The sequence below is a fragment of the Glycine max genome, chromosome 13 (assembly GCF_000004515.6).
Source record: "Glycine max cultivar Williams 82 chromosome 13, Glycine_max_v4.0, whole genome shotgun sequence".
Taxonomy (NCBI): Eukaryota; Viridiplantae; Streptophyta; class Magnoliopsida; order Fabales; family Fabaceae; genus Glycine; species Glycine max.
In genome coordinates, this window is record NC_038249.2 from 37,719,602 (window position 1) to 37,743,616 (window position 24,015).

The 24,015-nt window shown below is 28.2% G+C and overlaps 3 protein-coding genes across 3 annotated transcripts; 1 reads left to right on the forward strand and 2 right to left on the reverse strand.

Annotated features, from left to right (window-relative positions):
- Positions 1-1,218: 1,218 nt before the first annotated feature.
- On the reverse strand, positions 1,219-3,162 carry LOC100790960 (chlorophyll a-b binding protein 13, chloroplastic-like). Its single transcript, NM_001254271.2, has 3 exons — positions 2,893-3,162; positions 2,607-2,768; positions 1,219-1,993 (listed from the first exon to the last, which is right to left on the reverse strand). The coding sequence occupies exons 1-3, from the start codon at positions 3,022-3,024 to the stop codon at positions 1,484-1,486; spliced, it is 804 nt and encodes a 267-aa protein (NP_001241200.1). The 5' UTR covers positions 3,025-3,162; the 3' UTR covers positions 1,219-1,483.
- A 2,976-nt stretch (positions 3,163-6,138) lies between these two features.
- Positions 6,139-8,520, reverse strand: LOC100820398 (transcription factor MYB41). Its single transcript, XM_003541813.3, has 3 exons — positions 8,271-8,520; positions 7,499-7,628; positions 6,139-7,151 (listed from the first exon to the last, which is right to left on the reverse strand). Exons 1-3 carry the CDS (start codon positions 8,398-8,400, stop codon positions 6,269-6,271), a joined length of 1,143 nt encoding a protein of 380 aa, XP_003541861.1. The 5' UTR covers positions 8,401-8,520; the 3' UTR covers positions 6,139-6,268.
- Positions 8,521-21,741: 13,221 nt separating this feature from the next.
- LOC100306608 (uncharacterized) lies at positions 21,742-22,290 on the forward strand. The gene has a single exon (XM_003543221.5). It carries the CDS (start codon positions 21,820-21,822, stop codon positions 22,087-22,089), a length of 270 nt encoding a protein of 89 aa, XP_003543269.1. The 5' UTR covers positions 21,742-21,819; the 3' UTR covers positions 22,090-22,290.
- The last annotated feature ends 1,725 nt before the right edge of the window (positions 22,291-24,015 follow it).

Below are 24,015 nucleotides of genomic sequence, written 5' to 3' on the forward strand. Positions count from 1 at the left end.
AATAAATTATGTTCACATAATAAATGTGGATGGAAAAATTTATCCAAAATAACGTTCATTTTTAAATAATAATAATAATTTTTTTGATCTAAAAAAACAAAGCTTCTTCGGGAAGTCACAAACAAGTTACCCGAGAAGCTGCATATGATAAAGTGACAACAAAAGCTACATTGCCTATTGTGTTTACTTGCCAAGTGAAAGAGCAGAGAAGAAGACTGAGAAGTGTTGTGACTTGTGAGTTATTGTTATCACCGATTTTGGCTGTGTTCGGACACTGCTTGGTGCTGCAAGAACAAAAGGGAAACTAAGGATATTGCTGGCTGTGCTACTAGATCGATAGGTAAGATTTTTTCTTCTTCTCTTTAATAGTTAAATCTCTTAAGAAAAATTTGCTACTCTCAACATGGCATTATACTCAATTTTGTGAGTTTTTAACAATTTTATGATTGTCTTTTAAACTAGGATTATACTATCTAGAATAAAAAGATGTATTGTGTCAAGTTTTGTAAATTTATGTTTCTGCTTGTTCTATGAATTGTGAGTCATAATCTTTTAATAACGTAGATTTTTTTTTTTGGATTAGTTTAATGTGTTTTTATTTTCATTACTTGCTTCTTATTATTTTTTAGTTATATAATTATGTTACTTTGAATCTTGAGTATATAAATCTCTCTTACTACTTTGACCCTCTTAGAATAATGGTCAAAAATCACTATGCAGTGAAAAAGTGAACAATGAGTGTTTCTTTCGATACATCTTATAGTAACCTCATGGTCTATGTAAATATTCAACGTGATAAAATGCTTAATGAAACTTAAGAACCCACTATTTTTCTTCTTTTTTTCTTTTGACGGGAAGGGAGAGGGTTTTTTTTAGGGAAAAAGGAGAAGAGATCAAGATGATACTAATGTAAAGTATTTATTAACTTTACTAATAATTAATTTCTGCTTGAAAAATTTAATTAATCATCTTTAATAAAAAATTTCATCCCAATCATATTTCTTTTTCTCATTTATAATATTTAAACTCGAAACCTTATTTAAAAAATTTAAATTTAGTATTACTTAAACCAACACTAGGTTGGTGTTAAAACACACTCTTTAACTTGTTTTTAAAATATTTTCTTTTTAATATATTCTTTATTATTAAGTGAAATTGGAGTTTAACTAGCATACGAGAATTATTTCTCATTTAATAAGTCTTATCCTACAATTAATAGAATTCATATAATCTTCAATCAATAATTGAAAATGTTAAAAGACAGTATTAGATTCTCTTTAAACATTGCTATAGCTTTCTCATTGGTTGCTTCAGACAAAAACTAGATCAACAAACAAGGGCATCCCAGGTTTAAATTGAACCTTAGTCCTTAAGAAGTACACTAATCCAACAATTATTATGATCATATAATCTACACATAAATCACAAAGGCAAACACAAGGGATATGATCATAGGGATTAGGGAAGAAGAAGTCATATACATTTAAGATCCTGGGGCAAACTTAGTGGCATAGACCCAAGCATTGTTAGCCACAGGGTTGTCAAGGTGGTCCAAGAGGTTCTCCAATGGGCCTTTTCCAGTGACAATAGCTTGAACAAAGAATCCAAACATAGAGAACATGGCCAGCCTTCCATTCTTGATCTCCTTGACTTTGAGCTCAGCAAAAGTGACTGGGTCATCAGCAAGGCCCAGTGGGTCAAAGTACTGGCCCCCAGGGTAGAGGTCATTGCCCTCTCCCACCCCATCAAGCCCATTGATGCGGTACCCTTCAACAAGGCCCATTAGGATAACTTGGAAGCCCAGCACTGCCAGGATGCTTTGTGCATGGACAAGGTTTGGGTTCCCCAAATAGTCAAGCCCACCTTCTGAGAATATTTGGGCTCCAGCTTTGAACCACACTGGCTCCTTGAAGTCCACTCTCAACCACTTCTCTAGCACCTCTGGGGTGATGCATCCTAGTGCTCCAAGCATGGCCCATCTCCCATGGATAACCTTATTCCACATAATAATTTAGTGTTTATCATTGGAAAAAAAATCACTTCGATTAAATTATGACACTTGATATGTATGATCCCCTTGTTGAACAAATTTAACAAATGTTCAAACTATTCACTTAGTTCCTATAATTGTCTTTAAATTTTTAGTTTCTATAAAGAAAATTGTAACTTTATTCCCACGGAATTTTTTGTAGCAGTTTATCACTATGTGGTTTTACACTTCCAAAAATTCTGCTATGGTGTTAGCCACAGGAACCAAAACTTTTACTTTTATGTATGTGTGGGAACTAAAACTTACAGTTTTTATTGTATAAAGATTAAAACATAAAATGAAGACAGCTATAAGAATTGCTGAATAATTTAACCTTAACAATTTAAGAGTAGTAACAAGTAATAGTCAAAATAAAATTTGCTACATCATTGGTCTCACTATGACAAATGATACTAGTCCTGCATGAAATTAAGATTCTTGTTGTAAAAGAGCAATAGAAGTCTAGAACCTTAAAACTAAAGTAAAACTAGTTAGAACCTTCAGTACTACACTAAATTAGTTTTAAAAAAAGAATGAGAAAGAACCATTATATTTGAGTTTAAGGCTAAAAAACTACCTCAAGAGCCCTGTTCTTGGCAAATGCTTCCGGGTCAGCAGATAAGCCAGCAGTGTCCCATCCATAATCCCCTGGGAATTCTCCTTTCAAGTATGAAGGGGTCTGAGCTGAAAAGGGTCCCAAGTATTTCACTCTGTCTGGTCCATACCACAAATCATTGCCCTGAAATGTTCACAAACCCAATAACTTACCAACCACACCACACAACCAACACCATAAACCTTTTGTGATAGTTAAACATTAAAAAAAATGAAGAAGAAAAGGGTATCTATAGAATGGAGAGTACCATGGTGTACTTCCCAGTTCCCATGGAAACAACATCCCTAAGAGCATTGGCATTGGCACCCTTGCCTTGGCCTAGGAAAGGAGTTGCTTTAAGAGTGCCAGAACTTGTTGCTGCCATCAATGTTGCTGCCATGACTTCCAACTTCCTAGGTTTGAAACCTTAAGTTACTTGAAAAATACTAGAAGATAACTTACTGGTTTAGAGAAATATGTGGAAGAGTGTAACATCATATGTAGGGAAAGAGAACCAGAGGGATTTGTGGCTAGAAACACTTTAGTGTGAGTTGGTGGTGGGGATGGTGTGGTTTGGAGCAACCAATGACAAGGCTTCAAAGGATTTTATGTATCTCTTACTCATATCTTTCTATCCACATTTTATCTTTGCCCACCACATCATTTGTCTATATGTATCCAACTATCTCATTTTTCTTTTTCTTTTTTTACCTTATAGTATTTGGAATTAAGATGCCACACCCACCTCTTTTTAAGACCGTTAATGCTTTAGAAATTTCATCAAGATTCTAGAATAAATTCACCAGTGGTGTAATTGTCAAATGGGTATCTTTTGTTTTTGTTGGTTTAATTATTTGCTTAATTCTATATATATTTTTTAACACCACGAAAATGTCGTAATGTTAAAATTATTGATTTCGGCAAGCAAGTGATTAAAAATGTTGTTATAAAAACAAGTAAATGTATATAATTGTACCAATCCCTCCCCAGTACAATTTTGCTCAGCATACCGAAGAATTGCAAAAACCAGTGGTGAGAAGCTGCAATCCTAAGTCTTTGTTTGTTTAATAATGCGATATAACAATTATTATCTTCAGTCATTCTGAACGATTCTTAAATTGAGCAACTCTGACCTCTCCTATGTTCACAGATTAAATTTAATATTTTAAAAAAAGTTTATCAAAATAGTTTTTTTAACCTTATTCTCAGTCAGCCATAATTTAACTTCACGAAAAAATCAATAAATAGTTTGCATATTACCTAGATATATTGTGTTGGTCCTTATAAATTTATTTTTTTCGTTACAAACATAATTTAACTTCACGAGAACATTATATTGTTTTGGTCCTTATAGATTTATTTCTTTCAAAATAAATTGATTTTAGTCCTTATTATTTTTAGTTCTTCTAATACATCTTTTTTTTTGTTTTAATACTTATAATATTTTTCATTTTAAATTAATCCCTTTAAAAAATATTTGATAAGGACTAAAAGTAAATGATTTGCATATTAGGACAAAAACAAAAAATGAATATTAGAAAGATTAAAACGAAACAACAATGATTAAAACTAAAAAAAGAAATTTTATAAAGATCATTTATAAAAAATTAATGTAGGACCAAAACAAATAGTGCATTATATTAATATATTATAGGAAAGAAAAACATATTTAAATCAAATTTATTTCATAAAATAGGAAAGAAAATTTGTCTAATTAAAAAAATATAATATTTTGAGTATAATTTGTTTATCATTTATTGGTTTTATAATAAAATTATTTATTTTTTTATAAAAAATTAACATTTTTAACATAACAATAAAATAATATTTTAGTAATTAAAATATATATTCATATAGGAAAAAATTTAATCATATTTTCGGAAATATAAAAAATATTTTCAATTAATTTTATAATTAATCAAACACATCTTTTATTAAATATACCATAATATCATTTTTATGTTTTATTTTTAAAAATAATATTCTTAGGACTAAAAAAGTTATCGGTGAAATAAATATTCATTTTTTCTATATTATTTTTTCACATTCACTACATGAATTTTTCTCCTCCGCTATTAATCATGTTCTCCGCCACTGCTACCCGTTTTCCAACCTTCCCGGTTGGAACCTCTGACGGAAGTTTCTTTACCGATGACGGCGATGATGACATCTCCTAGTGAAAAAGAAAAAAAAAATTATAAAAACAAACAAAAAATGAAAAAAATAAAGGACTTATAACTTTAAAAACAAATACATAATAAAAGAAACTTATGATTATATGAAAATAATATTAAAAAATAAATTATAAAATTAACTTAATAATTAAATGAAAAAAGAAACAAAGATCATAGATGATAAATGATAGATTCAAATTTATAACATTAATATTTTTAATAAAATTAACTATTAATATTGACACATAAGAAAATAAATATTGGATTAAGTCGTAAACTATAGATTGCATACGCTTGATGATTGGATCGCATTTCAATTTTTATCCATTGGCATTATTATATCTAAGGTGATTAAATTCGAGAGTTTATGCGGATTCGTGAGAGTTTCATAAACTCGACTGGTAGATTCGAAAAAGTCTACTTCATATAAAAATAATAACAAAATATCTATAAATAATATACTAATTAAACATTTCAACAATATAATAAAGTAAAATAGTAAATCATAAAATTTAAAATATTTAAATAACCAAGTCTAGTAATAATGCATCACTACTAGACAATAACTCATAGAGGTTATAGCAGTGATATATCATTTTTATCGAGGATTTGATGTTATTAAAGAACAAGAATGTGATATTATTAAAGATGAGAATTTTGTATTCAAGAATAATACGCTAAATTATGTTGAATGCTAAACAAAGAACAATAACAAATGACTTAGATTTAATTGTTTTTCACTTCCTAACCCGTTCACTCGATAATAAACTCTAGAGTTTCCGAGTTTACTTAGAGTTTATAGGATTCTCCGCAAGTCTAAAAAAAAAAATTTACTCAAAAGTCAACTCGTAGACAATAACAAATGAGGTAAGAGTTAACAAGTTAACCCAAGAGTTTGATAATCATCATTACATCACACATAGACCCCATTTTCCATTCCAATGATCAGCACGTACAATTCACCGCTCTTTTCTTCTTATTCATTTTATGGCGACCAAACGTACCCTAAATCATCCACGGACCCCATTTCCTTCCACTATTGTATTCCAATTACTACACCCATGGACCCCATTTCCATTCATACGGAACTTCTCGATCATCAGTTCTCACTTCACTTGTCTAAATATATATTCTGTCGTGTGTCACCTTTAATTTATCAATTTATTGTTGAGAGGAATACATAACAAATGTCGTTCGCGAACCCTATAATCTCTAGTCTCCGAAATCCAGTTCTATCGAGGTGGTAAACTATTTCACTGTGTTTCAGCCAAAGCATTTATTATTTCTGGATGATTTAAGTGTTTTCGTACGTATATATTGTTGTATATTTTGATTAAGTTAAATATTTTAGAAGGTTAAAATCTTATAATAATTATATAATATTATTTCTGTTTTAATGACATTAAATGTCACTGATCTCAAAAAAAGAAAAAAGAAAAACTAAATCACGTAGCAGCACAACTTGTACAATCACAAAAGTCCAGAGTCATTCAAGCCATTTGAAATGTTATACATCAACATGCTGCTGCCGTAAGTGTCCCTTTCATCTTCAGTGGTTCCGTTGACAAATGTTGTGGAAGATGACGAATTCAAAGTACTAATTGGGCTAGAAGATGAGGGTGTGGACGATAACAGTGAACTTAGATTGAAATTTGGCATCCCCTCGTTGTTGTTACACAAATTCTGATTTTCCAAGAGATTGTTGTATATAGAATTGAACTTGGGAGAAGAGAAACATTGCATAGCTGATGATGATTGAGCCATTGTTGGTAGATCAGATATGTGACCTTCAGTATTATAGTGCCACAAATTTGGTAGTGTGTTTTGTTGGCTAAAAGGGGTAGCAATTGGAGTGATTTGATTCTCTAATGTAGTTTTCATAACTTGGGGTTCCATATTCAATGGATTAGAATTAGACTTAGCAATGTGGTTTTCTTGTAGTGAGACTTGTGGTTGGTTTGGTTGGAAGGCTTGTGTAGAATCAAGTTGCATTCGGGAACATTGGTGTTGATTTTGCAGTAGAGTGCTACCACCACTAAGTTGGTTATTATTCAATACATCAGGGTTGTAATTTCTGTTTTGACATGATAGCAGGGTAGTGAGCAAACCTAGCATATGGCTTGGGTTTATCACTGATCTTCCAATTCCAGAAAGAGAAGGGTAGTTGAATTGGGGTGCTGAATTGTATAAAGATGTGTTGAGAATGGAGGCAAGTTGAATAACATCAAGGCGAGGTGTGTGAGTCACTGGATCAATCCCCATCTTCAATAGCTTTTTCTTGATGTGAGTGTTCCAATAATTCTTGATCTCATTATCTGTTCTTCCTGGCAAGTTAGCAGCAATTGTAGACCACCTGTGGATGCAGGACAAAATTTTCCATTTAGATAGCAATAATTAAATTTCTGTGCTACAAAGTGACAAAAGAAAATAATATTGTTTGTTATTATATTGTATATATAATAATCTATCATTGACTTTGCATGGTTCCCTAGCTACCATTCTCTAACTATAGTATGAATTTTAATGCATTTAAAGTCCATCCATTAGTTGGCGATTCTGTATATCATACATGCAAATTCAAAAAGGTACTCTTTTAATGCATTTTTAAAGTAGAGTGTGAGAAATACGCATGTACCAACAAGGAAAAAAAAAGGTTAGAATATTAAGCAAAATAATGCAGGACTTGAATTTATGACTTACTTGTTTCCCAAAACACTGTGTAACTGAATGATGGCTTCTTCTTCTTCGAATGAGAATCTCCCTCTCTTTATATCGGGCCTCAAGTAGTTAGCCCAGCGAAGCCGACAACTCTTTCCACATCTTTTTAGTCCTGTTATATGTTTTATGAAAAACAAAGGTTTATGTCAAGTGCATCAAATATAAGAACTATTCATTGATTCTTGCAAGTAAATAATCGTACGTCTTACTTAAGATTCATAGCTTCTGACTTTCTAATATGGCATGATAAGATTCGTCGAAAATGAGTTAAGAATTTTTATTTTTTGTGGTATAATCAGAAATTATATAAGATTTGTATTTAACATCCAACCAATTAATCCCTCTTCTTCCGGATTAACTCATCTTAAAGTAAAATGATATCTTAAGTTGACACTCCCTCTTCAAGCTATAAATCAAACTTGAAACTCTAATTAGTTTAGGAATCCAAGAACATAGCCACTTATGTCAATGAACCTTTACCTTTAATTAAGTGAAGCACTAAAGTTGCTAATATTATTGTACTGAATCTGACTAACTATCTATTTAGTATGATAAGGTACATTTTAAAGTGAGATTGGATTCAATATGGTAAAGTACATGATTATTTACATTTATATGCGTTTGAGTGGCATGAAAAGAGAAAAAACTTGTGAACAAACAAAAGCAAAACTAAACCTTTTTATGATGAATAATGAAGAAGTGGCCCGTGTTAGAGCCAGAAATATATAGCTAGCTAACACAAAGTGGTACTTACCTGCATTTTTGGGAAGGGTTCTCCACTTCCCATGTCCATGTTTCTGAATGTAATCGATGAGTTTCTGATCTTCCTCTGGAGTCCATGGACCCTTCTTCAGTCCATTCTTTTCAGTAGAAGACTTTGCCATGATGAAGAAGCTAGCTAGCTCACAAAATATTAATTTCAAACACGTAAATGCTTATAAAGTTAGTTTGGGCCTCACAAAATCACAAAGAGAGAAAAACACGGAAACAATATATAAAGGAGCGTATAATTGCTAGCTGTAGGAAAATGAGGGAGAATGCGTATATAAATAGCAGAGAGCTAAGTGGAAGACAATCTACCTAAGAAACATGTTCAAGTCAATGGGATTCGGTACCGTCCTTTCACTCCTATGTTTATTACTTGCTTTACGTGTCTTAATGTGAGAAAAAGTTTATGAAGCTAGCATCTAATCAACGCGACACAGGATAACATGTTAATTAAACAGGGCTGAAATAAATTAAAGACTCCATTCATCCATTGCAAATAAGTAAAAGTTGAAATTAGAATAAATATGGGTTGAATAATCGAGCTGAAATATAATGTTTATATGCATGTTTGACCTTTTAATTTTTGTGAGTTCTTTTGTGTGCATGTGGGATAAAAGATCAAATAATACCGAATGTTAAATTTAATAATTTCTGTCAAAAATAAATTTTGATCAATTTGGCAGTTAAATTAAATAATATTACGTGATGCGTATATAAAACATATTATACAATATGATTTATATATATATATATATATATATATATATATATATATATATTATTGGATTTATTAATTAATAGATAAATTTATGTATGATATTATAAGGTCAAGATTTGTTAATTATATATATATATATATAGGGGATTGCTATAATACTCCCACTAACTTTTGTGAAGGAGCACAATAGCAACTTGCACCTTTTTATTTGGATAAAATAAGCATTATTCCTTAATTTAGAACTGCATAAATTAAAGGGCAGTGATGTAACTTAATTTTATTTCATAAAAATACAGATAATTTTTTTTTAAAAAATCTCTCCCCCACGAGCATGTCGTCTTTCTGCATCGTGTTTTCTTTGTTGTTTCTCACCTAAAGATTACTGCATAATAACGAAATAATTGGTTTTGATTCTTGGAATTGAAGGTCGGACTCAGATATGGGTGGACACATACTCGGTTTGACGGGTGGTCAAATGATTTGAAGGGGGATATGAAGCATAAACTCAAATAGTTTATGTATTTGTTGGGAGCGGGGGTCTTTGTGTTTTGTCTTTAAAAAAAAATGTTCTTCTCTTGTTTTATTTTTTTCTTTAATTTCTTCAAGTTGTGATTAATTTATGGGCATTTGCTTTGTAGTATACATGTGTTTTTCACTGCAACGGAAGCAACACACAATAAAGGAACTTTCTTTTTTTTTTTCCTTTGATTGTAAGAAAAGGGAATTAAACCATAAGAGCACCATTAGAGAGATTTTTTTCTTCTTTAATTAAGCATTAAACCAGAGAAATGAACAATTGTGATAAAGATGATGGAGAGAAATTAGGGAAAAGAGACATAGTGAAATTTACTTAAATGCCCTTAATTTGAATTAATTTTAAAACAAAATTATTATTTTGCCCAATTTAAAAAAGATGTAGGTTGCTATTAATTGTACTCCTTCATCAAAGTTAGTGGGATATATATATATATATATAATGAAAAGTATTTTTGTTATATATGCCCCGAGTGACTCTCCCCCAACACCCATACTCTTGCACACATCCGTATTTTTCCGCCTAGCATACACTAGTTTGAGACACTCATCATAAATTAAATTTTATTGATGAATAATGCTACTAATTAAATTATTATTATAGCCAAAATCACGTATAAATGAGTTTTTCAATGATATTTTTATTAATACTTTAAACTTTACAAAAATATATTATTATTTATTTTATTTTAGTCAGTTTCAAGTTAGTTATACTTACTGTAATTTAATTAAAACCTTTTAATCAATACTTTCACTGTATTTTGTTTTGTTTTTTTTTTTCCTGTTTTTCTGCTTCTTAATTAAAGACTCTGGTTGATAAAAAAAAATTAAAGACTCTGAAATTACTTAAGAAACTTTCTTAGATAATAGGCAAATATGACCAACTACTTTCCTTGCTCAGAGAAATGACATATTAACCCAAAATTTCAATACAACGCATAGTGATTATGATGTAATATTTCGTAACGGAAAAAAAATCAAATTGTATTTTCTAAAAAAGGTTAATTTGTTTAATACTAATTATTGATCTACGTACGTACTCAGATTAAAAGAGTTCGTAATTTACTTCCTGAGCGTTGGCTAAAGTTACATATTAAAAACATTTGATAAATTTGATCATATATAACTCAGATATATATATATATATCTAAATTCGATTTTCTTTGTTCTTTTATATTAATTTCTTGTGTCATGAATCGCGTAAGCATTGCATGCAACAAGAAGAAGGTTTGGAGGCCAGGAGCCAGGGAGAAAATAACTCATGCTAAAAGTTCCAGAAAAATTTTTAAAACAAAACCAAGGGCAAAAAATTAGTAACTTAATCAAGTTCTGCCTAACTAAATGACTTAATGACTAATATGGACTGCGGATTTAAAATAGTGTTCCACATACAGTCAACTTTGAACTGTCAAACAACCGGATCACACACAGTTATCCACCACAAAACATATAAATTTTGGGGATTTTTAAAAGTATAAGATGTATTATATTAACACTATATATTAAAAAATATTATCAGCAAAATTTTCATCATTATAATATATCATATTGTTAATCGTAACATTTATATTAATAATTTAAATTATTTAAGTCAAAATTGCAATAACGGATTTTAATTCAAAACTAAATTATCAGTATATGACTTTTGTAGCGACTGAAATAGCTTATATTTAACTGTATACATAATTACAATATGTTACTCCAAACATTGTAATTAGTATATTGTTAGTGTGTATTTGAATTTCAGTTTGGAGAATTAAAAAATACTTTTAAATACAACAATAAAATAAAAAATCTTTCTTCTTTATTTTGTACATTAATTAGAATCTGCAATCATATTATCCCAACTTTAATAAAAAAAATATTGCCTTAGAGTTAGAGATTGATATATATATACTTTGAAAATTTTGTAAAGAAAAAAAGAGTCCTAATTGCTGAGTTTAGTCACTGTTGTGCATGCATGATCAAGAACAGAATAAGGCCACGTTGGTCCACGACTGACGCTACCATAGACTGTGTTACAGTACGTAGGGCACCGATACTACGTATTCATCGCAAAGTGATGCAAATAAATAACTGGCTTGAGCTGGTTATGGAAGATTTTTACTGTTTAAGGTTTGAACTACAAAAGAAGCGTAGCAAAACGTGTTCATCAGTGACAAAATGAACAGTGCGCGCCTTTTGCAAACGCATAAATAACTGTAAATGGCCTTGTAATTAATGTTTTGACTTTGGTCCTTTTCCTTTTTATTTCCACAAGTGACAAAATGAACAGTGTGCACCTTTTACATTAGGTTTTCACTAATTTTAGGTCAGGCATGACGCGTCTCTCTCTTTATCCACAGAAACATTCTTAACATATATTAAGGATTTATAAGTTATAACAAAAGTTGTCAAAGTGATTTGATATTTGTTTTCTTTAATCATGGATCTTTCATTTGAATATATGAAGTCACATCTAAAAATATAAATTTAATTACCTAAATATTATCGGATCGACTCAGTGTGAAAATATTACTTAAATACCAAATAATCTTATATATATGTTCTAATTAGACAAGAAAAACATTACAAATTTATATAGTTTAAGAAAAAAAATTGTAAATAATTTATAAATATGCTGTGCTATTTTATTTTTTAATTAAATATAAGAAATGATAAAACAATAAAATTATATTATTACTAATTTTATATACTTTTAAAAATAAAGAAGAAGAATATGCTAATATTTTTATGATTGTATTAAAAAATGTTTAATTTATTTATATTGACAATATAAAATATTTTTACATTATCAACTAATTAAAATTATGTTAGAAATAATTTTTAATATAATTATTATAAGAATCATCTAAGTGTAGATATCCATTGATATAGATACCTTACTACCCATTCTCATCTCGTTAATAAGCATATATCCATCATTTTGAATTCATAGCGGGTTTTACCCTATATCAAGGAGTATGGGTTTTCTGCCATTCCAAGACTCCAGAACAATATTCGGTGGTTCTTAAATTTGAAGCTAAAATTTTTTAAGGCCAAAATATTAAGTCTTATATCTTTTTAAAGAAAAAATTAAGTGTTTATTTCTATTGTGGAAGAGTACTCTTTGTATACTTAGAAATATTAGTAACCATTTATTAGAAAATTAATAATTGAAATTATAATTAATTTTAAATTTTATCATATATATACATTTGATTTTATCTTAATTTTGAAGCTTAAACTGTTATCGGACTCCAGACCTACTATTTTCAAATTGGTAGGTATTTATCCTATCCCTTAACAGATCTGCAGATACTCATAATAATATATGAGTAGAATTGTTATTGCAAATCATGTTCCTCACTAACTTTTGTTGTTTACTAACTCAAATTAAGAACTAGTGGCAGCTTGACCTTATAGAAAAAATATATATATATTTCTATAAAAAAAAACTCCTTTTGCTCATATTTATAAGATCCGAGTTTCAAATGATATTTTTTTTTATTTTTACAAGATTTAATTTGTAATATTTTTTTCATTAATTATTTTTAGATTAAAAATACTCATGATTTAAAGAAATGAAAAAATGTATTGGCAAACAATTAGAAGAAAAATAAATATTAATTATAATGATGGTTTAAAAAAATTAAATTTATTATTATAAACTAAATTAAGAACTTTTTTAATTTTAATAAATTAAATAATTAGATCTAATAAAAAGTAAGTCAGTATTATTTAACATATATAGGTGATGCCATGATGGCCATCACTGGATTACCGCTACTTTCTATTTTAGTATCAGTTAATTTAATATTAAAGGAATAAAATGAAATAAAATATAAAAGTTTACATTCATTTAACATGCATGCATATTGATCAACACTAACATTTCGACTATAAAACACACATTTCTTGTAGTATACTTTTGTCTTCTCATTACAATTATTCTTACTTATATTTAGTGTGAGTTGATTATTAATTCATCCTTTTTCTCTTTCACACACATTCATTCGTATGTGTTACTAGTTATATATATACAATATGTATTTATGCAGAATTAAGAAACTTTTACCAATTTCAAAAGACATTAATTAGCTTCTTCGACGAAGAAAGATCCATATATGATTTTTGAGAAGCCATCTTCATTGAGTCCATTTCGCTGAATTCTCAGCATAATGTTATTGTCTCCTACGGTTGAAAATGAAAGGCAACAAATGACACTCTGGTAGTCGCCTGCTAGCGTCTGCTTTTGCTGCCATCTGTCAAGTTAGGTTCGTGGGAAAGATTTGAAAATAGTAGTAACAATTTTATTGACCAAATTAAATTCGCTTTTCTTTTTGCTGACTAAAAAAAAAAAAATAGTGCCCACAGCAGCATGCATTTACTTCATCCAATCATGAAGCCATTCCATTATTACTCGGAAATGTTGAAAATCGACTATGCAAATTAGTGTTCATGCATACATCACAACATCCGTATTTTATGTCAATAATTATAGCAACCAGCCAACCACAATAATCCGAATAGTATTAACTATAATATTTTTAATTACATGATAATTAACTCTACTCATATTAACGACATATTAGTATTAGTCATAGCTTGATTGATGATATGCATTTATCATTAATTTTCTTGATGAATTTAATTAAAAATATTTTAAAAGTATAAAAAAATAATATCATCTAATCATAAATTATTATGTAATTAAAAATATTAATATTTATAATAATTGTTTTAAAAAAATTATATTTAACGGTATATTAAAATTAAACCTTTTCTTACTGAATGTGTGTTACAAGATTTCCCATTACATATTAAAAAATAAAAAATACTTAACTAATTTAATTGTAATATTAATTTTTTTTAATAATTTGTTTAATTCTTTAATAGTCATTTTTAAAATGAAAATAAAAATAAGATATCGTTTTTGTAAGTTTTTAACCTAATTAATTAATATATATTTAGATAAGTTTTTGGAAGAATATCTTATTTGGATACTGAAAAGTGTATGTATGCCGTCTTCAATTTATCATATTAGAATGTAAATATTTAATAACCCTGTGCCACATCAATTGTAGATTTGTGTTGCATCTTTCATATATTGTTGTTAGTTATAAATTGGCTTGAATCTGAGGTTCATTATAATGGTACGTAGGCCCTTTTTCAGATTTTCTAATTAATCAATATCTTTAAATTTTTAATTGAATCTTAGGCCATACTTGTATACGCTTAATTACAAGTGTTGTATATTTAGGTGTCTACAATAAACACGTATATTTGACTCTGATGCTGTTACTTAATGTCTGTGTCTAGCTCCTCTGCATCAGATTATGTATTGAACAATTAATAATTAATCATATCCAGGAAACAGCATTACATCACAGAATTTTTTAATATATTACACGAAGGACACTTGGAAACTTGGTAACTTGAACTCCAGAACTTTCTCATGCTACGTAGCCAGTATCCCACCTACAGTCTAGACCTCTAGTTTTTGCTTTAAAAACAAGATATATTAAGTTGAAATCTTCAACATGCAGAACCATATATGGAAAGTTAAATGAAGCAAGCAACATGCATGATCCTTGCAAACAAAGAGTTTGTTAATCAGAAAATCGAACACGTAAGCAGGTGTTGCTGAGTCATTGTGTTTAGGTCTGAAAGTCTCAACCACGCATACACATAGATACGTGCACTATGTATTCAACAAGTGCATTTCTTTTTAATTAATGAACTTTCGAATAAAGTTGTAAAAGTTGTCAAAATATCGCACAATAAACATATGTGTGTGTGTATATATATACTCACGAAGTCAACCTTGCCTTGCATAATTATTAATTTTAATAATTTTTCTTTTCAATTTTATATTAACTAACAATTTTGTTGGTAATGAACAGTGCAATATAAACAGCTGGCCCGGCGTTATAATTTGTCAAATAATGGCAGACATTGAAGATCTTCTGGTAATACCAATATATAGTATAAAAAAATTAATTGCATTGCCACCTACATATACTTTATTGTCATCTATATATACAGGAAAAAAAAAAAGACAGCAAAATTTTGTGTCCCCATCTCGTGTATCACAACCTAATAATATCGTCTCATCTTTCCCTAAATATACACGCCTTATTTTTGTCTTAACCCCATTTTTCCTTTTTAAGTAAATTATTATTTATTAGAAGAAAAAAAAGATTTTGCTGAAGAAACTTGGCCTAAGTCAGGTAAATAGGTCAGTTTATTGCGATTGGCCTTGGCCGCATGTAGCTCTTTCCTTTTTTTATGAATTTCCTTTTTATTTGTTAAATTTTAGTAGTATTGAAATTATACACTATATATATCCAAACGCAATATTCAACCTTTCCTCACCAACCACAATCTTCAAGAATATATCATTTTCAGGTACAAAAGTTAAATTATATTTTTGATATTCTTATGATCTAGTTCTCAAATTAAATCTTCTGATCTAATTGTGTGTGTATGTTAATTCATTAAATATATATATTTACATATGTTATATTTTAATTAAAATCATTTTAATTTTCTGCAAATAATAAAGTAAATAATTATTAAATAGTAATAAGATAATTAATCTCTTTTTTTGATTGAGGATAATAAAAAATTTATCAAGAAAATTTATAATATTATTTTTTCATTAAAAAATAAATGTATATTAATCATTATATACACAAAATGATTGATAATTGAAAAATATTGCTTTGTTCCGTGTATAATAGAAGTGGTGGTGTGGGGGTTCAAAATCAAAATGTGTTGAACTTCCTGTAGGCTATTGGGTTAAGATCCATTCAGATGGTACCATAAGGTAGTCCAGCAATTTGTGAGCTTAACCCAATAGTCCAGCAATTAATTGTTTTGATCCCTATCATCTCTTAAAATTTTGAAATTACCCATTTCCAAATATATACTATCGAATCATGATTCACAATGGAAAAAAAATATAATGAATCTTATTTTTATTGTGTTTTTTATGATATTTTTATTAATTATAAATGTAAGCTATATTTTATAAAAACTAATTAAATTAATTGTAATATAATATACCATTTTTAGTAATACTCAATGACTTTTTTTATTGGATATAATTTGTCATTTATAAAGATAATCAAATTAATTATTATAAGAATTACATTTATTAATCATAAGCGAATGAGTTCATAACATTATTTTGAATATAATTAAAAAGAGTAATTCATGTCATCATTAATTTAAATTTAATTAAAAAAGATATTTATGTAACAATTAATTTGATTATTGCTAAAATAGATAATGTGTGTCGATGTTAATATAATTTTATCAAAATTAATTCAAGAAAAAGATGTAACTTAATTCAATAACTATTTTTTTGTGAAAAAATATATAACGAAAACATGTTTTCATTATATAAAAGGAAGTGTATAAAATTACAACATCTTTTCATTTTAGATTTTGTATGCCAACATACAATTTTGTTGTGTAATTTTTCACACTTCCTTTTTGTATAACAAAAATGTGTTTCTATTATTATATTTTGGATGAAAAAATATATAAAAAATTGTGTTTAATCAATATTTTTAAATATTGATTAATCATAATTTTGATATACATTTTATTCAATAAAATCATAATTTTAGGGGAGGATAATTTTAGAATTAAAAAAAATTCAGCCCCTTATTAGTGCCAAGAGCAACTCCCTATATTAAATGGGTTTTAGCCCATTTGGATGTTGTTTCCTTAACTCTCACTATTCAATGGTTTTAGCATATTCTAGGCCTGTTTAAATCTTTTGCGACCGAAAATGAGAAATCGTTTTTTAATATTTTTTTTTAAGGGAAATCGTTTCTTAATAGTTAATATCATCTTTTCTTACAAGTTGTACTACTTTTATTTTGTCCGTAAATTTTATTTTTAAATATCCGTATGTATGATAAAATATTAAAAATTTACAAATATATTTTTAATAATTTCTAGAATTATTTTGAAACATATTTAAAATTTTAATTCTAAAATGTTAATTTTGTAAATCACTTTAAAATTTAAGTATTTATATCATTTTAAAAAAAATTAAAATTATTTTTGTAAAAGGGTGTTTAAAATTTTAATTTATAATAATTTTTAAAAAAATTAGCTTATAGAAAATTTCTCAAAAAAAATTCAAATACATTAAAATAATTAATATCTCTTAATTTTGGTTAATAATTTGAGTACTTTTTATATTTAATAAAAATGCTATTTAATGTTTTTGGTCAGTCAATTTCATTAAATATTTTACTACTTTAATGTTAAAAAGTATTATTTGATTAAACATATTTTAAAATAGAAAATTTGAATATTTTATAATGTAATATAATAATCTATCTATTAATTTGTATCCTTAATTTTGACTGCATATTATATTTAAAAAATATAGTATTTAATGTTATTGGTTAGTTAATTTACTTATAATATATTAAGTATGATATTGTTAAATCTGGTATATTTATTAAATTTAAATAAAATTTAATCATTACAAAAAATGATATAATAAATATAATATATTCCATAAATTAAGTAGCTCATTTCCTTAACAAGAATTTCTAGATGTTATGTTAGGTCTGAGTGGATAAACGGCTAATATTTGCGAAGCTGGTTTTGGCGAAAGAATTAGCCATTTGTTTTCTTTGGGCGGCAGCCATGTTCCAAATCCGTGGGATCAAGTAAGCATGAGCATCAACCTTCCTTACATGTTCCTCCGCACCATTTATGCTGCAACTCCAACTTATTCAAACAAAAACTGCACATCAACACTCCACTCCACTCCACTCTGTCTTTCTTAAACTTTTTCAAACATGGGGTCAATTTTAGTTATTTTACATTTTTTTTTAATTTATATTGTTATTCTTGGTCAAAAAAAAGTAATGATTATAATTTTTTTTTAATAAGGTAGTAGTATCTTTACAATTATCAACGTGATTATTTTCATGCATGCGTTGGACCTTTTACATCCAGAAGTCACATTAGGTTATGATAATTTTTAAAGGAATAAAATTCTTTCACTATTTTTTTTATCAAGACTTAAACTTAAATCTTCTTTTTTTTAAAAAAAAAATCTTTTATTTGAAACAATAAACGTTGATAAACACTATTACTTTAGAATATAAGTTTTATTCGTAAATTTGAAGCTCCAAATATTAAAATACTTTTATTTTAAGAAAATAATATTTAATTTCTAGCCGTCTCAAAATTAAATGAATATTGTTAAGAATTACAAATTTTAGTTGCACAACTATTCCTCTATCAGTCTATGTCACTAGCTGTTTTACTTTTTTCTCTTGCTAAATACACCTTCCTGTTTGTTAAATAAACCCCCTTTCTTCTAATTAAAATTATCATTATCCATTATATTCTTTTTACCCTATTTCAACAACCCCGACGATTGTGTTCTGTCGAACGGAGCCACCACCGTACCGTACCAGTTGTAGGTTAGAGGGTCAAAGTCAAACGTTTTATTAGTTTCACACAAATTAATTTGTGTATATATGATTGTTTTCTTTAAAAGCAAAATATGAAGTCGTGAATTACAAAACTAAAACTTAGGTGACTTCTAATATGCAGTCGTGAATCAAGTTTCTCACCAAAGTAAGGAAAATGACAGGTTGTAATAAGTTTTTTTTTTATCAGAAAAAATAAGAGAATATTAAATATTTTTATTTTTTTAAGCTGCAAAAACTTTTTTTTATCTTTCTTTCTTGTTTTTTTTGTCTAGATCTACTCCATGGCCTCCTCACCTTCGTCGCCCACCATTGTTCTTTCTCCGACGACGACAATGTTTTTTTCTTCTCCAATGCAAAGAAGGTGATTCTGACGCATATATATGAGTGGATCTTTTGAGGAAGCCCTTCAAGATCTCTCCTTTGGAAACTCAACTCCCTCATCTTCGACTGTCAGCAACGGAAATAACCACTTCACTGATTCTTCATTTTTTTTATTGTTTTATTTCTTTCTAATATAATGAAGAGGACTGAAAGGTTTAAAGAATAATACAGATGATTGAAGATGGGGGCTTCACAATTAGGGTTTAGATATGATGTAAAGATAGGATGTAAAAGAGGTTTAAAGAATAACAATATGTGGGGGTGTGCAGAAATAGGGTAAAAAGGGTATAATGGGTAGTAACAATTTGAATGAGAAGAAAGGGAGGCTTTCTTAGCAAACAAAGAGATGTATTTAGCAAGAGCCTTACTTTTTCTTCCGCTCTTGATTTTGCCAAAGGTTTTTTGCACAAATTCTGCTTACTCATACAAGTGAAAACGTCGACATGCGGTTTTTTTTAGGGTGTGTTTGGTATGAGAAAATATTTTCTATTTTTATTTTGTGAAAATTATTTTCATTAGGAAAATATGTTGGTAAGTTTTCTTTTCATTTTTATTTTTTATTTTCTGATTTTCTTCAACAATTTTTTTTCTACTCATTACTTTGAAAATTTATCCAATGACATTTCAAGTACTCCACCGGCTGAAAAAGATTGCAAGTCTGAGTGCACGATCACGTTCTTGGCATAATAATCAATTGAGTGCATATTTGTTTTTCACTTTCAAACCAAAGATTTGAGTAAAATGAAGTTCGGAAAAACATTCACATTCTCCTTTTTATAAAATTGAATTTGTGAACCATTAAATTTATTTCAGAATTTATGCACTTCAATTTAAATTGAATCTCAAACATGCACAAAATCATATAAAAAGTTAATAATATAAAATGACTATATCCTTTTTACTTCATTTTGAAATAAATCACTATATATAATTATATCAATTCTTAATTTTTTGATCAAAAATTAAATCTTTTAAATTATGTGAAGTGTTATTGAATTAATTATTTTTTGTTGCGGATTTTATTATACGTTTGTTCCCAAGGTTAAATATATATTTCTTTTATCTTTCATGTTTTCTTTTCAGTTTGATCTTTTTAATTTATTAAATTTGATTTCTTGCAGTGTTTTAGTTAGATCAAATTGATCTTTTCGTCAAATTTTTGTATCAAAGGTATTAATTTTAACTAATTGTTTACTAGGTAATCATTCATCTAATGTGACATGATATTTCTTATAATTTGTTGTGTGTTATAAGTTAATTAAGTTGGTGTCATAAAATGATGGAAGGATCAACTTGATCTGAAAAAAATAGTTTAAAGAAATAAAGTGAAATTTTTAATGAACAAAAGACAAAAATACATTTTAACCTCTTTTTTTAAAATCTGGAAAAACAATTCATATATAATATTCTTTGGAGGGATTATTCTGTTAAATTAATTATTTGATAAATTTTAATTAAAATATAGAGTTTAATATATATATATATATATAATTAATATAAAATAATTATTAATTTTAATATTTAAGATAATTATTATAAAACTCAAAAAATTATCTTTCAATCACTTGTTGTTAGATAATAATATAAAAACAATGTTTATATTGTGCATGTATTATTTATTATAAATTATAATGGAATCTTAAGAAAAATATAATCAAGGAACTAATTAAAAAGAATCTATTAAATTCAATAAAAAAATCTATTAAATTTTAAAAACTTACTTACAGAATTTTAAAATATAAAAAAAATAGTCTTTATATTTGAGTAAAAAAATATTAAAGTTCTTGTACTTTTATATTAATGAATTTAATTTTTAAATTCTAAAAAAACATGTACATCTAGTTCATCCTAACTATAAAAACATGATCAATTTTTATAAAAACAAATGAGCTAAATTATCATATTTTTAAAATTTGATGATCATATTTTTTATATGAAAATGTAAGTACCTTGGTAAGTGAACATATTTTTTTGCCCCTATAATTATTTTTCACGTATCATTTTTTTAAAATAATTTAAATTTTACCTATTATATTTTAACTGAAATGATTGAGGCGTTAGTATTTATTTAGGCTATGTCAACTTTCTTGGAAAGAACTGAATAAGCGTAGAGCCACGCATTCCTTTTTGTACGTTATTGAATTCATAAGAAAGCACTTTACTACTATTAAATAATTATTAAACAGCGTGTACAGTGAGTCTTGTATAAGACAAGGAACCGTGTGGATTCTGCTCCAAACAGTGGGTGCAACGCCCCTGGTTTTCTTTTTCCTTTATTCTCTTCCACCCCGAAAGGCCAAAACAGCCTGTGGTTTTAGCATTAAACTCCTATTTGTAAATCACTCAATAACTTACATATATATAGGAATTAACAAATCACTCACCTTACACAGACCAATATTCATTCATTTAGATTCATCAAAAGCTTATAACAACAATTAAACATGAGTGCAGCCAGCAGAGCTTGGATTGTGGCATCAAGCATTGGAGCAGTGGAGGCATTGAAGGATCAATTGGGGGTGTGCAGGTGGAACCATGCATTGAGGTCACTGCAGCAGCATGCCAAGAGCAACATTAGATCCTACACTCAGGCCAAAACCTTGTCTTCTGCTACTTCTGCTGCTGTCTCCAATAAGGTCAAGAGGACCAAGGAGGAGTCCATGAGGAAAGTCATGGACTTGAGCTGTTGGGGTCCCAATACTTCAAGGTTTTAGTGTGTGGACTATTCTAATTGCATTCATCATTGTGCTGCAAGGTTTATGAAGATTCAATACTACCTTTGTAGCCTTTTTGTCATGGCATGCATCCCTTTGGCCTTTACCTTATGTATCTATTTGATTCATAATACAAAGTTTTGTCTATGAAAATGGTAAATATTTGATCCAATGAAAAGAAAACTGAGGTCTGTTTTTCAATTATTTTGTCTGTTAAGTTCAATTTTAAATTTTTAATTAAGTGCACATATGGATCCTTGAATGTTTTTCTAAACGATTTATATCCCCTATAGTTATTTAGTCCTAATCATGGAAAGGAAAGAGAGAAATGGACATGATCTGTGTATTATGTAAGATTTACAAACCCCCTTTTTGACTGATGCTTACAAAAGAAAAGGGTGTGAAAATCTATTTTTTATATAAAAAAAATCATTTAATAACGTTTCAATACATGCTATGATCAGCTGCAAGAATTGTGGTCGCAATTGCTTAGCCCAACCATAGGTGATTGTGGTTTCAGCCACATAAGTTGCATTATTTTGTACTAATTTTCAGCAATGTCAAGGATTACAATGAAATGTAAAGGGCTGCATTATTTTGTGATTTCCCGCAATGTCAAGAATTGACATAAAATGTCACAAGGATGGCAAGGATTAACTTGATAATGGTTAAATATGAGTTATTTTTTATGATAAAAATATATTAAAAATATTTTTAAAAATATTTATTTAATAGTTATTTTTAGCTTAAATGATAAGAAATTTGACCTTTTTTTTTCTCTACGGCTTGCAAATATAAAAAAGAAGGGATTAAAAACAAAAAGATGCATAAAATACGAAAAAAGATGAAGGTTTGAGCATCAGGCCTAGTCCAAGACGCGCTCAACGAGCAGAGTGCGTTAAGTGCGAAAACAGATACCTAAGCTAAGCGAGCAGAGCGTGCTAAGCACGAGTACAAGACCCAAATCCATTCCAGGAGTCATGCCTAAGATAAAACACCACCCGACCAACCCAGCACATCTCTAATGAATACATCTTAAGCCTGAGTATCTCAAATAGTGGAAATCCTTCTTTTTATTTTTTTTCACCCCTTTTCTTCCATCTGTTGTTACCGCATCCAGTGTAAAGCGAAGTGTTTTCTATCCTCTTGTTGTTTTTATTTATCTCTCATGCATTCATCTTTACATTCTTTTAGGGGTTAGGTTCGGGAGAGGATAAATTCTAAATAAGATTTAAAGAAGATATGCATGTATTAATTTTAGGGGTTAGACGCTCGACACAGGGTAACTTCTAATAGAACAAAGAAAAAATATATCATAAAAAAATCATTGCTAGACATAAAATGATAACTTTATGCCTATGCATTTAAGCACACATCTAGAATTTATTTCATGCATTTTATTTGTTGAATTTTTTTTTAAGTCATTTGGGGATAGATAAATAAAATAGGCTTCTCATTGTTAGGTATTAGGGTCGTCAAGTAAATGAATAGATGTGGGTAGGATAAATTCACTTATATTGATAAAGAAAAATCATAAAATCATACATCCTAGGTAAGGTAGGCTAAGTCCCAACAATATTATTACAAAGAAGTTATCTTTTATTTTTCTTATCTTATTTTTCTTTATTTTCTTCTTCATCTTTTGTTTTTCTTATATTTTACTCTTCTTATCTTATCTTTTTTTATCTTCTATTTTTTTAATTTTTATTATATTTCAATTTAAATATTTTATCTTCTCTATCTTTTATATCTTATTTTTCCTTTTAAATTTTTATCTTATTTTTTATCTTTCTACATCTTTATTTTAAATTCCTTATCTATTACTAATTTAGATTTTCATCCATCTAAGTATAAACAAAAAATCAATAAATGTCCGTGAATTCGACACTCGGACTTCCTCAAAATTTGGCATAACCATCCCCGATT

Excerpts from the sequence above, each read along its gene's own strand:
- LOC100306608 (XM_003543221.5), top strand. The coding sequence starts at position 21,820 with ATGAGTGCAGCCAGCAGAGCTTGGATTGTGGCATCAAGCATTGGAGCA.
- LOC100790960 (NM_001254271.2), bottom strand. The coding sequence starts at position 3,024 with ATGGCAGCAACATTGATGGCAGCAACAAGTTCTGGCACTCTTAAAGCA. Across the intron at positions 2,769-2,892 it reads GAACTGGGAAGTACACCATG|GGCAATGATTTGTGGTATGG; the intron begins GTACTCTCCATT and ends TGAACATTTCAG. Across the intron at positions 1,994-2,606 it reads CCAAGAACAGGGCTCTTGAG|GTTATCCATGGGAGATGGGC; the intron begins GTAGTTTTTTAG and ends ATGTGGAATAAG.
- LOC100820398 (XM_003541813.3), bottom strand. The coding sequence starts at position 8,400 with ATGGCAAAGTCTTCTACTGAAAAGAATGGACTGAAGAAGGGTCCATGG. Across the intron at positions 7,629-8,270 it reads AACCCTTCCCAAAAATGCAG|GACTAAAAAGATGTGGAAAG; the intron begins GTAAGTACCACT and ends AACATATAACAG. Across the intron at positions 7,152-7,498 it reads CACAGTGTTTTGGGAAACAA|GTGGTCTACAATTGCTGCTA; the intron begins GTAAGTCATAAA and ends CTGCATCCACAG.